The sequence below is a fragment of the Alosa alosa genome, chromosome 16 (assembly GCF_017589495.1).
Source record: "Alosa alosa isolate M-15738 ecotype Scorff River chromosome 16, AALO_Geno_1.1, whole genome shotgun sequence".
NCBI lineage: Eukaryota > Metazoa > Chordata > Actinopteri > Clupeiformes > Clupeidae > Alosa > Alosa alosa.
Genome location: NC_063204.1, coordinates 6412497 through 6427934, shown reverse-complemented (window position 1 = coordinate 6427934; position 15438 = coordinate 6412497). Strand labels below are relative to the sequence as shown.

General features: G+C 43.6%; 1 protein-coding gene across 3 annotated transcripts in view; it reads left to right on the top strand.

Annotated features, from left to right (window-relative positions):
• Positions 1-15438, top strand: part of dpyda.1 (dihydropyrimidine dehydrogenase a, tandem duplicate 1) — a 157482-nt gene that overhangs the window by 123274 nt on the left and 18770 nt on the right. For 2 of the 3 annotated variants that reach the window (XM_048265810.1, XM_048265811.1), the window contains one exon: positions 13573-13715. The exons of the other annotated variant lie outside the window; for it this stretch is intronic. In XM_048265810.1, coding sequence (XP_048121767.1) covers positions 13573-13715 — 143 coding nt within the window. The remainder of the gene's footprint in view (positions 1-13572; positions 13716-15438) is intronic. 3 annotated transcript variants of the gene reach the window in all.

Below are 15438 nucleotides of genomic sequence, written 5' to 3'. Positions count from 1 at the left end.
TCTCTCATGGCGCTGGGTCTAAAGACCACGGTTGCTCTCCTTCATTTACTCTCTGTCTTCTGTCCTTGGAGGACCCGTGCTTTTGTCTTGTGGATTTAAAGTTGTTTTGAATATGTCTGCATTACTACTCTGTAATAGTTCTCTACAGGACATTATACTATAAGGCTTGACAAAATACAAAGTGCATGAGGCTGCCCCTACCGTACTATTTAAAATGAAGTCCCCAAATGAAGCCTTTGCAACTTCTTAGACATTTCACTGTTCATTGATCACCCTTAAGCTTGCCCTTTTGTGGATTTGGCCTCTAAACCTTTGTAAGGTTTGCTTTTAATAATGCTTTTACATAAAACTGCAGTTCCTGCTGGATTATAGTTCTTTAAGCGCAATGTAAGGATTCTTGATGCAGGTACTGTAATGAGTGAGACACCAATGAATGCAAAATAAGTTGGGCTCTGTCTGCAATTATGCTGAAATAGCACCTGCTTTTTTGGATTTGAATTACATTTGCCGTGCTTCACCTGGTTACAGAGATAATTATATGCCTTGCACTGTGGAAAAGGGGGAAGATGGAGGCGCATGAGAAGGGTATGTTTAATTCCTTGAGGATCGTCGATCTCAAAAAATATTCCCCGATAGCTTCGTCATTTTATTCAAATAGGGCCTCTCACAAGAGTCTGTGAAGGGCTTTCAAAATCACACTTCTAAATCTTACACGAGTGACGTGCTTCAACGGCGGGACTTGAAACAAAGGGACTCGTTGCCATGGGATATTGACATTGCACAAGAGAGAGAGAGAGAGAGAGAGAGAGAGAACGTTGGGGTGGCTAGGGTGGGAGTGTGTGCAAGACATTATACAGACTTTTCTTCAAAAGAATGGCGTCTCACCTAGGCTTCACAAGAGGATTGTGGCTGCCATAGTTCATTTTGATATGCTCTGGTCTTGAATATATCTTTTGACATTTTGATACGTTCAGGGTATTTTTTTTTTCCAGCAGGGCGTTTATTGTGGATGTCTTTTGTCCTGAAGCATTTCCCGCTCTTGTTTTTCATTGAGGTCTATATATAGCTCTCCTGGTAGTGGTAAATGTGATTTAAGATCAATACTGGGGTATTTTTCGTGTTTGACATGTCCACAAACAAATGGCAGTGATATGGAGGGCTCAAAATACAAGATATGCATATATCTAAGACATTCTTATTCCCCTCTCACCACCACAACTTCACAGGGCAGCACACGCCACCATCGGATCCTCCTACTGCTACATCACAACCCCATTTCAATAATTCATGGGAAGGCTGGCACTATACCTCCCACCTCCAATCCTATCTCCCTTCATTCTCCCATTCTCTCTCTCTCTCTCTCTCTCTCTCTGTCATTCTCTTACACACATAAACGCACACATACACATACACATACACATACACATACACATACACATACACACACATACACATACACATACACACACATACACATACACACTGTATACATATATTTGTGTTACAGAAATGGGTACTTAATGGCATTTATCAGTCCTCTGTTTATCTGGTGTGTGTTTTAGCAGGTAGACACCTGTCGTGACGCTTCGCTTATACATTTTGTGTGACAGCATCTGGCTTGTCATGTGGGGGAACATGATGGGACACTAAGCAGCACTTCCCCCTTTTCTCCCACCAATCTCTCATTCTTTTCTACCTCTCTTTTTCTTTCTTTCTTTCTTTCTTTCTTTCCTTCCACCTCTCTCTCTCTCTCTCTCTTTCTCTCTTTCCCTACTCGTTGACTGCGTCTACAGAACCAGAGAATGGTAAAAGAAGGCTAGAAAAAAATCAGGGTTAAGAAGGCAGCGGACATTAAAAATGAATGATACTCCAGTGCGGCAGTATTATCTATAAACCAAACTACTCAATGTCCTCTTTCTGTCCCAGTTTAAGCCACGGCTGGTGGCCTGGGTGGCCTCCCTCAGGGAAAGCCCTGCTTCCAGACCTGCCGAGTGCCTCCATCGTCCCCAACCAGGCTCTCACCAAGGCAGCACTGCAGTCAGGCAAGGCCCATAGGCCCTCCATTTCTTTCCATTTCTCTCTTTTTCCCTGTCCAAGTCTTTCTCTATCTCTCTCACACACACACACACACACACACACACACACACACACACACACACACACACACACACACACATGAAGGTGTGAACATAAACATGGTCATAATCAAACACAAATATTATCTGTCTGACTCCAACATCTGTTCAGGTAGTTTGTGGTTCAGTACACAGGCTTATTTTGTGAACTTTATCGGTCCTCAGGAAACATCTGCATGATATGTAGTGAAAACAATTTCAATCCAGAACCCTCAATTGCATTAGTTTCAATAACATAAAAAGTCACCCTATCACTATGTAAACCAAAATTGCACTGGGAATTTGCCCGCAGTTGAATATATTTTTTTTTTTTTTCAGAAATGACTGCACTCTGGTTTTCACCCCTCAACCCAACGCAAACACATCACTCACAATCTTCTTATCCATCTCTCCCCCCACCCATCTCTCTCTCCCTCTATCCCCTCTTGCCTCTCTCTCTCTCTCTCTCTCTCTCATGACCATATTTTTGCATCTATCTCTCTTTCAATCTCCTTTTCCCCATCTCTCTCTCTCTCTCTCTCTCTCTCTCTCCCTCTCTCCATCTCATTCGGTTCCCGTTGAGGTCAGACGGAGAGCAGCCCAGCCTGCCTGCATGTAAACAAGCGGAATAACGATGCGCCCTGTCCCATCCCTGGCTCTCTGAGGAGCCCACCGTCGAGTTCAGGGATCCCTATTTGAATATCACAGCCTGGTGATGGCTATCTTTATTCCGCAATTTACCAGTCAGAGAGGGAGACAGAGGAGAGACCGAGAGAGAGAGAGTGATAGAGAGGGAGAATCAGAGAAGTAGATTAGTGCTGTGAAGTAAACAGGTACTCTTGCTCCACAGTCTACCTGTGATCCTGCTATTTTTCGGAGAGGAAATTACCTCCGGTGGGTACCGATTGGGAGCTGTTAGAATTCATTCTGCTTTCCTTCTCTTTAATGTAGGTGCTTTTGTTTCTGTGTTGTGTGTGTGTGTGTGTGTGTGTGTGTGTGTGTGTGTGTGTGTGTGTGTGTGTGTGTGTGTGTGTGTGTGTGTGTGTGTGTGTGTTTGTGTTTGTGTGTCTGAGGAAATAGCAACACTTTTAACCAGATAGAGTTTAGAGAATAAAGATCATTCACTGGTGCCTCGTAGCTGAAGAGTGAGAGGAAATCTCTGCTCAGTGACTGTCGAGTCAATGCTGAAATGCTGAAATGCTGAATTGTTTCCACAGGGAAACAGCAGGGAAACAGGTGTGTGTGTGTGTGTGTGTGTGTGTGTGTGTGTGTGTGTGTGTGTGTGTGTGTGTGTGTGTGTGTGTGTGTGTGTGCGTGCCTACTTGCCCATATTTGTGTCTACAGTATTTTGCTCCGGCCGTGCATGAGCAGCATTAGTGTGGCAGGTGGTAGTTTGTCGCCGATACAGATTGCCTGCGCTGGAGATCACAGCCAGGGTAAGGTCTGACATGACAAGCCCTCTCCCCCGCAGTTCTTTCCCATTCACAATGTACTGTACTCCCTGACACAGTGGAACATACACACAAAAAAAATGTCAAGTGCTTTGTTTGAAGCGGAGTCCCACATAAGGACTGACATTTCAGAGGGAACGTTTTCATTTGGCAAAGAGGATATACGTTTTGTTCTGCTTTGCTTTGCCTTGACACGGGAGTGGGAGGGAACGCGCCGACAGGTCACTTTGATCCCGGTGACACGTGTAGCTGCACTTTAAAAGGCATTCTGTTGCTGCAGCAGATGCAATCAGTGGAGCAACAGCAAATGTTTGTTGTTTGTTCCTTTGTTTGTTTGTTGTTATTGTCGACTCAGTTCGCAAATAAATGTGTTTGAGTCTGTGTCTATTTTCTCACTCTCTCTCTCTTTCTCTCTCTCTCTGTCTCTCTCTCTCCCCTTTGTTCAGACAGAAGAGTCAGAGTTTTGTTTGTGCGTTTTCAAAACCTCTGCACCCAGACCTCCCACCCTGTGACAGTTTACTTTTTTTCTGGGTTAATGTGTTTCGGAGGGAGATTAGGCTAATGACCAAAAAAAAAAAAAAAAAAAAAAAAAGAAAGAAAAACGTAGTAAAGTTAGTAAAGACAGACGTACAAGGCAGAATCAAAGCTCCTTTCAGTAGATGCCATGTTTCTTTTATTGCAAAGAATCAGGGAATTGATCAAGGATGGGCTTTGATGGTTAAGTAGCAGAGCTGAGTGGTGTGTGTGTGTGTGTGTGTGTGTGTGTGTGTGTGTGTGTATCCTCATTAAAGTGCATTAGCGTCCCATGTGTCCCCCCTCAGAGAACTGGCAGGATGTGGGGCATGCAGAGGCATATACATATATACATACCATGAGTCACATATATAAAATACATATATAAATATATATATATATATATATCAGGAGATATAGATATATATATATATATATATATATATAGATATATATATATATAGAAATATAGAGAGAGAGAGGGAGGAGAGAGAGAGAGAGGAGAGAGAGAGAGAGAGAGAGGAGGAGAGAGAGGAGAGAGAGAGGAGAGAGAGAGAAGAGAGAGAGAGAGAGAGAGAGAGAGAGAGAAATCTGTAATGAGAGAGAAAGGTACGATGCAGAGAGCCCTGAAGCCACCTGCTAATGCTGCAGCCTCCACACTCCACAAAATCATCACACCTCCTCACCATACTAGTGCCATTTACTCCCTCACTCTCTCCTCCACCTCCCCCACCGTTATGAATCGACCAGAGTGTGTTTTTTTCCCCTCTTCCTGCAGTCTCTCTGCAGTGGTCAACCTGCTGGCCCCTAACATGTCCTCAGGCGTAGGAAGGGTGTCTGGAAGGCCCCCGCTCTGCCTGGCATCTGAAGCCACCGCTTTCGCCACGTCTCACGTTCCGGTCGTGCCCTCAGGAGAAGCGGACAGCAAAGCGCTCCGACGGGGGTCTCCCCCGGCCCCGTATAGAAAGTGTGCTCTTAGGGCAAAGCTTAATGGACCAGCCTCAGTAGTATACGACATATTAGGACACAGCCGTCCAACTGCACTGCCACTGCCTAACATCCCAGCACCCCACTAAACATTTACAGTGCAGGCAAATTTACAGTGTGTGTGCTTGTCCTGGAGTCGTAACTGAACCACACTTCCTTTTTTTAACACCAGTAGCATCCTTTTTCAACTCATAAACCTTTTGCGTGTTGCAGAGAGATGTGTGGGGGTTAGTCGTCCAAACAGCTGTGGCATGCAGCGAAAGGTTGTCGAGTTTCCTTTCTCCTTTATTTGCATTTTAATTGACCTAACGGTTACCCTGCTCTTCACCTTTGCCATATCGTGCCAGGTTATGAGAGAATTTTGTGGGCGGGGGCAGTGGGGGTGAGAGAGGCAGTGCTCCCCGAGAATAGGGTGAGCATGCACGCTCCTCTTTTTAATTTAGCACAGCGTGTTTTCGGTGATCCGCGTCATGGCTGCCTGTGTTAGACAGATCACGCTACAATAGCCCCGATTAATTAATAAGCGTCTCTTGGCGAGGACAACTCAAGCTTCTCGGCGCTGTCAAGATTTCAATTTTATGTTAAATATTTTCTAAAGGCCAGAGCCTTAAATCTCTGGGGCCGGTAGGAGTCAGTGAGCTGTGAACGTAACCATAGGCTAACTGCTAATGATAAGGACACAGCCTGCGATGAGACTCTAGTAATACAGTTGCCGGATTAGGCTATCAATCATTCCAGTCTCTGGACATAGAAGCTAAGGAGACATAAAAATATCACACACACACATAAAGTCAAGGAGAAATTAGGACAAAATGCATGACTGGAATATTTTTTCTCTCTCTATCTATCTCTGTCTGTCTTTCTGTCTGTCTCTCTCTCTCTTTTCCTCTATTGCTGTGTCTCGCTCGGTTTCTCTCTCTAACACAGTCTCTCTTTTGCCCTCTCTCTGTCCTCTTACTTCATCATCTGTTTTCTTTCTCTCTTTTCTGCTCTCTCTCTCTCTCTTTCTCTCACACACACACACACACAGACACACACACACACACACACACACACACTATCTACCTTTCTCTCTTTATCTCCTGGTCAAGCTGAATTTCCCTCAGGCTCTAAGCTCTTGAAATGCACAGGATTCAGTCTGGGCCCTTCAGGATGGGGGGTGGGGGTGGGGATGGTGTGGGGTGGGGGTAGACTAGACTGTCTATCCATAATTTGATTGTTCGGCATCAAGGCTTGCCTTTGGCTTTCAAAGAAAAGGTGGTTTAAAAAAGACCTTCTCCTCGCCACCCAGAAAATAACATTTGGCTTTAATGTAACATTCAGTTGCCCTACCTTCCCTCTTTACCGTTCTCACTTGATCATTACAGAGAAGCTGTGATGAGCAGACTTACTTGACGATGTCTGTGGTGCACTAGAGTGTACATAGACATTCTGAACAACAACTAGCGCTAACAGCTAGCGGTGTTCTGTGTCTTCTCCAAGTGGCAGCTGTGCCTACAGTATGCTCATTGCTCGTCACAACACGTGGCCTTTTGCAACGTGCCCATATTTGGTTTTTAGCACATATAACATTTATTACTGCAAGTCCCCTAATTAGATTAACGAGCAATAGAGAAGAAATTGGAGACAATTTGCAAGACATTGTGATTAAGGAAGAGATAATTGAGCTTCGGAAGCATTAGGCACGAGGGAGCTAGTAGAGCTGAGTTTTAAAAAGGCTTTGGGTGTCATTAGTTTCCATTATGTTACTTGGTAAACGTGGCGAGCAGCAATAGACATTAGTCAGTAGCAAAGCCTAGACTTTGCACTGATATAGTTTTTTATATTACCTTGTCTACATTATACATTATTCTCTTATATTTATTTATTTTATTTTGTCCACATTTATTTTATGCTGGTCTCTAGACTTTATTCTTGCACTGTTGGACTTACTTATTATGACCGCCGCGCAGCGAAGCTTAGTGTCCAAATGTCATATAGGTTTAGTGTCCAAATGTCCAAATTTCCGTCAAGGATTTCCGGGACACTGAAAGACCGGGGTACACAAAACTTGGTGGGCATGTAACCCCACATGGATAGCACGGAACATTGAATATCTCGAGAACCGTAGGGTTTAGGAGGACCATTTTTTTTGTATGTTGATCTCAAGGGGCCATGTCAACCCATTCCATAACCACTAATTTCATGTGTAGCGCCACCTAGTTAAACACAAAAAAGTAAAAATTAGGTGTTGTAATCGCAGGTATCTGTGACCTAACATAGTCAAAACTGCACGCAATTGGAAGTGTAGGATCATTATGACTCCGAATGCAAGCCAACTTTCATTCATGGGGGGCCTTACAATAAAATAATTTATGTGTACATTTAGTGACCATACACCAACAAGGATTCCCAGGACACTGAAAGACCGGGGTACACGAAACTTGGTGGGCATGTAACCCCACATGGATAGCATGGAACCATCGTTTTTCGTTTTGATCTGTAGCCCCCCCGCTGGACTGGAAAGGAGGGTAGGGCAGACACAGTTTTCTGTGAATATCTTGAGAACCGTAGGGCCTAGAATTTTTCTGTGAATATCTTGAGAACCGTAGGGCCTAGAATTTTTTCCGTATGTTTGCCTCCAGGGGTCATGTTAACCCATTCCATGTGCACACGTGCATAAACAGATGCACACGCACACACATACATTCACAGTAATCATACGTATGACACATACTCACACAGTAGACATATGTACGCATGCATGCATATGCACAAACACACATACGCAGACAAACACACAAGCACACACACAGACACACACACACACACACACACACACACACACACACACATAAACATAAACGTGTGCACGCACACATGCACACAATTCAAGAATTTCTCAGAATTATGAACAGGCAAGATGGGGGTGGGGTTGTATAAAATGAATTTTACATGTGAAATCTATGAACTAATCATGTTTTGGTACTTGTTGTCTAGCAGATCCAGTGAGAATTGAGTGTGGATAATGCAATTTAGGGAGACAGTTAAAATCATATAGGCCTTTCAGCGTGATTCATTTTTGTGGAAAAAATGTGCTGGACTGGGCGGCGGTCATATTTTGTACCGCTCTGCGGTACATCTAGTTTGCACCACCATAGAGCACCTTACCATGCACACAGAATTACAGGCTCAGTCCCTGCCCTGTCACTGCAAGCGCCTCATGCTTGATCATCCTTAAGCACGTTATGTGGATATTTGGTTTAGTTTATATACTATATTTAGTATTTTTGTATTTTTTTTATCTTCTATTGTCTCTATTGAACAGTGGAGTTTTTTTATATGTATATACTTATATTATTGTTTCTGCTGTAAGTGCATGTTGTGTGTGAGAGAGTAGAGAGTTTGTGTCTAAAATGGTGACAATATGTAATAAATGGCTTTTCTTTCATTTTAATGCATTCAGGGTGGCTTCAATGGCAGTCTAGTTTGTGTCACAAAGGGCTGTTTCCGGTCTTTTCCTCCAGGCAGAGCGGATGCCCTTTCCAAAGATGGTAATTCTAAGAAACAGTAGTAAAGAAGAAGAGAAGAGGGGACAGTGATGGCAGAGGAGGGACTTATAGGGTAGTGGGTCAGGGTAGCATAAGCTATTCAAGACAGAAAATGACAACAAAAAAAATATTAATCACTGACAGAGACTTAGCTCTTTTTCTTTTTCGTTTGAACGTTCCATGCTTATTCTGCGCTAACATGCCTTTTACAATGCATTGCACACAGCAATAAGCACACAGCACATAATTTATTGATGCAACACTGGCTCACAGCAGCTCCACGTGTCCTCGCATGTGTTTTCCAATGCATGCACCCCAAAGTCGATTTGTGGGCCCTTCTCTGAGACCCTGTGGTGGAGGGGTTGTATGGGGAATTAGACCAGGTTTCTGAGACAGGGAAAAGATGGAGAGAGGGAGAGGGAAAAAGAAAGAGAGTTTTGAGAGGAGGATTGAGAGAGAGAGTTCCCAAACATAGGAACGGTGGGTGATGTTGTGCTTGAAGCTAATCAAGTGTGCTCTATCATTATAGCAGATCTTTTTTTTTCTCCGCACCGTGTCAGAATTGTGTCACATAGAGGCGTGCCTCCACACACCAAACTATAGCCCACTGAATAGCAATCGGCGTCCACAGACCAACAACACTCTGGTGCTTGCATAAGGCCAACACATGCAAAAAAACACATGCAAAAAAAACACATGCAAAAAAAAACCGAGTGCAGAAAAAGGGGAGGGAGGGGGATGAAGAGGGAGAGAGAGAGGAGGAGGAAAACAGAGAAGAGAGTCCCTGAACCTCAGGAAGCATTCGTCTGTATTCGAGCCTCGCTTGACCCCTCCTCTTATGTCAGGAGAATAAACCTTCCCAATAACTGACTCTTTCTCTCATTCTCTTTCTCTCTCTCTCTCACTCTCTCCCTGCCCCAGCTGAGCTGTATGTATGCGAGTGAAGAGTTAGCTGCCTTTCAGGACCTCGGAATACCAAAAGAGCATATGAAAATGCTGAATTCTGCATGTTGAGCACAGTGGGGGCACGTAGCGATCGCCCATATTGGCAGCCAAGGCATTTTCCTCCCCTACTTCATTTTCCTGTAAAGTGCAGAAAGAAAAAAACAAAAATACATCCACATGTTGAAGAGCTGTAGCCATTGTAATGTTGCCTTCAGACTCTGAGTCGGTTGCTGCTTCTGGACAATGGCGCTTTAATCAGCCAGATGCAGACCCAGATGTACCTATCTCAGAGCTACAGTATAAAAGAATGGAGGGGAGACTAGAATAGCAGTAATTTCTGTTTGTCCGGGTGCGTTTGTTTGTTTTGAAGCAGTGCTTATGTGTTGTGTTTTTGGGCGCGTACTGTAATCTTTCCCTCCGTGAGACAGAAAATGGAAGAACTCCATCTTATATCCCTGCCTATTGTTCTGTTTTGTATTTATCTTTTAATGGTTCAGATGCAATGCCGTTGCGCCATCAAAGAGAAAGGTGAACCGATGACATTTTGCAAATGTCAGAATTATCTTAACGATTATACGACTCTATAGTAGCACGGTGGAGTTGCATTCACATGGCCGCCTTCACAATCGTATTGAACTGGATGTGGGATTCACAGTGTAAATAGATTCCTTATCAGCTGAATATGTGATGCGAAGAAAAGCAGAAGAAGGTGATTATACTAGGTGTTTGGTTTCCACTGTGGTCGTCATAGTTATGGTCTCATACATAGAAGTTTAAGAAGGACAGAGAGAGAGAGAAAAGGAAGAGGTAGTATGTCTTTAAAGACAAAAACAAATATTCATGAATAACGTTGTCTCATTATTTATACATCGTTTATTTGAATAAACGAGTGTCTCATTTATTACCTTTACTGCAACTCTAAAGCACACTAAATTAGCTGACCAATTACCAACACTGACTCTGATTGGCATAAGACCTCATCCTGAATATACCAACACTGACTCTGAATGGCTTAAGATCTCATCCTGAATATACCAACACTGACTCTGAATGGCATAAGACCTCATCCTATACACAAGGTCTTTTCACCTTTTACAGCATTTTACAATGTCTCCCTAGAGCAGATTCCATGCAGATTCTACTGCCTTTAATAAGGACAACTATGCATCCGTGATGTCCACAGCTGTCTGTGTGCACATCTGCAATGGAGTGCATGTATAAGCAATGCCTTACTGCCTCTTACCCTGAGGGAAGCATTGGGATAGAGGTTGGGAGTCACGGGGGGAGGGGAAGTGGTCGCTGTAGTGATCTTTGGTGCTGCATGTATTTCCTTCCCACTCGAATCCCTCTGTGTATTTGTGTGATTCTCCTCGGGCTCTTATGATCCCAGCCAAATCCTGGGCAGTCCATGTCCGCGGCTGCACCCCTCTTTTTCAGTCTTTCTTCTTCTTCTTCTTCTTCTTCTTCTTCTTCTTCTTCTTCTTTCGCTTTTTCAGCCTGCATCTCTGCCTATGTGTTTGGAATTATTCATCAAAAGTTGCCGGCCCTTACGTGTGCTGCTTGCCAAACCGAGCCTGGACTGATTGACCCCAGCCCCCTTGCACGGCGCTTTAGCCAACAGGGGCCACCACACGCCTCTCTGATTGCCTCCGAGCAGAGAGCTGGCCACCGTGCCACTGGTAGAAGAAACCCTGGAGAGGCGCTCTTTTGTGCCGGCCGTGGATGTGGTGAGCCCTTTAAACGAGAGGCGGCGCGTCGTGAAGGACATAACAAAAACAAGAAGGGCTGGCCACATTATGGACTAGCCGGAGCATAAAGGGGAAACTACTGCCACTCATCGGTTATGTGTGTGTGTGTGTGTGTGTGTGTGTGTGTGTGTGTGTGTGTGTGTGTGTGTGTGTGTGTGTGTGTGTGTGTGTGCATCGTCCCCTTAGAATTCTTTTTGACATTTCTGGCAAAATTTGAGTCTGAATCTTCTTAACTTCATAAGGTGAGGGGAGGTGTTTCTTGAAGTTGTATACATTTTTGGACATTATATCTTAAGAGGCTTGTTCAACTTATCAATATACTGTAACTATGGAATTTTAAAACTTTGAAGCTCAATATCTCAGAATTACTTAGAATGCAGATAAAACTTTATAATTTTAATTGTGTATGTGTGTATTTGTGTGGTCGGGTGCTATTGGGACCTCAGCTAATCTGGCAAATGCTGTTGCATCTCTGAGATGTCCGTTTAAGGCGCCCTGTCCATCTGTCAGTTCTACAGCTCTTGGTGTTAATACACAATTTCAATAGGACCTCTGTGTTTATTCATACCGCACTCTCTCCCTCTCTCTCTCTCTCTCTCTCTCTCTCTCTCTCTCTCTCTCTCTCTCTCTCTCAGCAGAAAGCAGTTGATGCTTAATGCTATCAGGCTGGCAGGATTTACACTTGAGTGTCAGCTGACATACTGCCATCGCCCCCCAGCCATCCCCTGTGCTAAGGAGGCTGTAATTCATGTCTGTAGATTACACTGGCTTTAGGTGTCAGGAATTGCATTTATTTCCCTTCCCACTCTCTCCTCCCAGGGTCGGTGCGCGGGATAGGGTTAGCCAAGATAAGCCCATCGCTCAGATTGGAGCCGAGGAAACCGAATCTCCCTGACCGGTTGGTGGAGGCTGCCCGAAATCCATATCACCTGAATGACCCATCGAACGGCTGAGATTAATGTATTAAACTTGGTGGCTGCCAGGTCCTACCATGGTGCCCTGTGTGTCGTATGTCAACTCTAGTGTCTTATTACACCAATGAGACGCGAAAAACCCCCAAGACTGTCTGTGTTCACCGCACAAGGTTATGCGGTATTTATGTGCGTAAGAAAAATGTTGGGCTCGATTTAGGATTTGCAGGTTTTTAACTCCTCCAGACGCGACGTATTTGATGAGTCTGCCCTCAAAGGTAATTAGTTTAGCTGCAGAAATACAAACCCCTGTATTGATAAGACCCAATCTTGAGGAAGGAATCAGTATCTCTGTTTGTGTGTATGTGTGTGTGTTTCTGTTAGTGTGTGTTTGTGCGTGTGTTTGTTTCATCTCCCCCGTATACAGTTGCAGAGACTTTGGAGAAATTACAAACGAGATTAAGTTAATCAATTTTAAAGACAACATGAGGAAATGAACTGTGCGCTTGTTTGGATGTCTTTTTCACTTGTCCCGATCATTCCCTGTCGCTGGACTGTGTGCGCGCTCCTCGAGAACGGCGTTTTACCTCCTCGAGAACAACGTTTTTTGTCTAGTCTGTATCCGCCTGACACAAACGTAAGCTGGGGCTGTTGTTGTCGTGTGTGTCCATGTGTCTATCTGTGTGTCGGCAGTCTCTGCACCCAACCCTGTAGTGGTTACAAGTCTGAATGAGTGTAGACAATGTCTGGCACTGATCAATGGGGAGCAAAGGCTGGCAGCTAAATGAGGTTAAATCTAATGTGATAAACTGCTCCATCTGTCAGTGCAATTGGAGTGGAGGTTTAAATTCATTCAGGACATTGAGACCCAAGTAAATAAATGAGGGGTGGAAAGTTAGAAGGCATACAACTCCCAGGAGCCGGAAACGCTATGCTTATGAAGGAGAGAACACATGGTACCTCTGAAAAAGAGATGGAGGAGGACCCTTTTAACTCCTGATATGATATGAAGTGTATCTATAGACCCTTTCAACAAGGTAAACAAAAACAATTCTTGAACGTTCTATTTGGGCCCCAATCTACTTCCTCTGCATTAAGATAACATATGGAATGTTAAAAAGGAAGTCTTGTGGGGCCAACTATGATGCTGATAATGGAACTCTCTTGTAAGGGTCCATAAGCAGAGGTCACCTGTGATATAAGACTGAAAACGTAGGCATGAGTAACTGCTTTTACCACTAATGCGTGATGCTTTAAGGTCACTGGTCACCAGTTTAAAAAAAAAAAAAAGAAAAGCCAAAACAGTGTCTGACTCAGAGATGTAACTTGGTGCCCTTTCCTCAGTCAAAGGTTTGGTTTTTACCTTCTTGCAGGAAATGCCATCCGACCCATAGCCCTGCGGGCGGTGTCGGCCATCGCCAAAGCTCTCCCCGGCTTCCCCGTCCTGGCCACGGGAGGCATCGACTCTGCCGAATCAGGGCTGCAGTTCCTCCATGCCGGAGCATCTGTCCTGCAGGTGAGAAGCACTGCTTAGAAAGGTTGGCCTGGCTTGCAGCAGTTTTAGCAGTTTGTAAGCAATTTAAAGATGCAATATGTAATTCTAGCAAACCTTTGTTTGTATTTGAGCGTCTTTGCACACCATCATGTCTATGTAAATGGGAAACAAACACCAGAGGTTTTGAGCTCACATACAGAGAACCATGAAGAGTGAATCGCTGAGTCAGACAAAAAAGTACACTGCAATAGAATTGTGGACTGCACCTTTAATAATGGAGTTATTTCATATATATTGAATATAGTCATGACATGTTACAGTGAGCCCTTTACATAAGGTGAGGCTGGGAGATGATATAGTCTCACTGTAGAGAACTACTGAAAATGGAGTAGAGTTACTTTTGCTGCCCAGAATATTGAATCCCAGTTGAACCGTCCTTTCGTTTGCCAGTTGAGCAAGTTCATGCTTGTAGCTTTTTTTTATTTGCATGTCGGGAAAGTTTTAATTGAAAAAGTTAGAAATAATGTAGACATTTTTCAAAGTTCAATATTTAAACTGAGAAGTGGTTCAAGCGTCACATACCCACAATGCACTGCATCAATGGGAATTATCAGTTTGAAAATCAGCATGCAAATTGAATCGCTATCGGTGAATAAATACATCCACTATTTTTAACATGATTTAATGTTTTGGTAATTCGGTCCTTCTACCTGCCTGTTAGTCAAAACTCTTGGGATCTGACTGTTTTTCTTCTGGTGCATCCTGAGATTTGTCTGTCTGAATTAATAGAAGAAATTAATTACGGAATAAATAATGAGTTCTCAGTTGAATCATAATTCCTTCAATTATGGATGCTCTCCCTTGAAACGCCTCAATTTCTGGTTCCGTTTTACGAAATATAATCATTTTCACTAATGTTTTCTTTCCATTGTAGTTTCTTAGGGTTCTTGAAAGGTTTTGCTCCTTTGATGCAATTCAGCTGAGTAATTATAGAATGATAATGATAATGGTTTACATGTTAAGCAGAAGATCATAATTAAAATTTCAAGGCTCAGCTCAGGCATTTTCATATTGTGTCAAAATCTCTGAGGAATGTTTGTCCTCAGCAGGAATATTCCATGTTTTGTGCTGTTGACACCCAGAGGAAGTGAAGACAATATCCTGGTTGATCAGAACAGTACCCACGGACGTAATAATGGCTGCACTTGCCTGGCCACTTCCGAAAAATACATCGGCATATTTCAGAGTGGACACATTAAGCCACGGCACCAACACAATGTACCAAAATGAGGCGAGTCAGTGATCTACAATACACATAGAATTAGCGGCCGTTTTTCCTGGGCTGAAATCAATGTGTCTTGTCATCTGAAATGCGACTAAAATGGTGGTCATTGAAAGGATAGAATCATGGGAAGGCTGTTCTGATATTGGGGAAGCATGCCTCATTGTTTCAAGAGAGCCCTCAACGATTTACCTAGGCATCAGATTCATTCTTCGCAGAACAAACAATATGATTGGGCCCATTCAAACAGCACATAGAGCCATTCCCTCCAAACAGGGGATCTGAGTCATTCGCTCAGTATGAGAGTGATGCTGAAACAAGACTCTTTTCAAACGCTTAACCGTCAGGTGCACTGATCTGGCATAATGTATGCTTGCAGCTGTTCCCACCTGACACAGATAACCCAGCTCTCTTATATATTTAAAAGCAGCATCTAAGGATTCCAGTCCATTTAAGTATTCC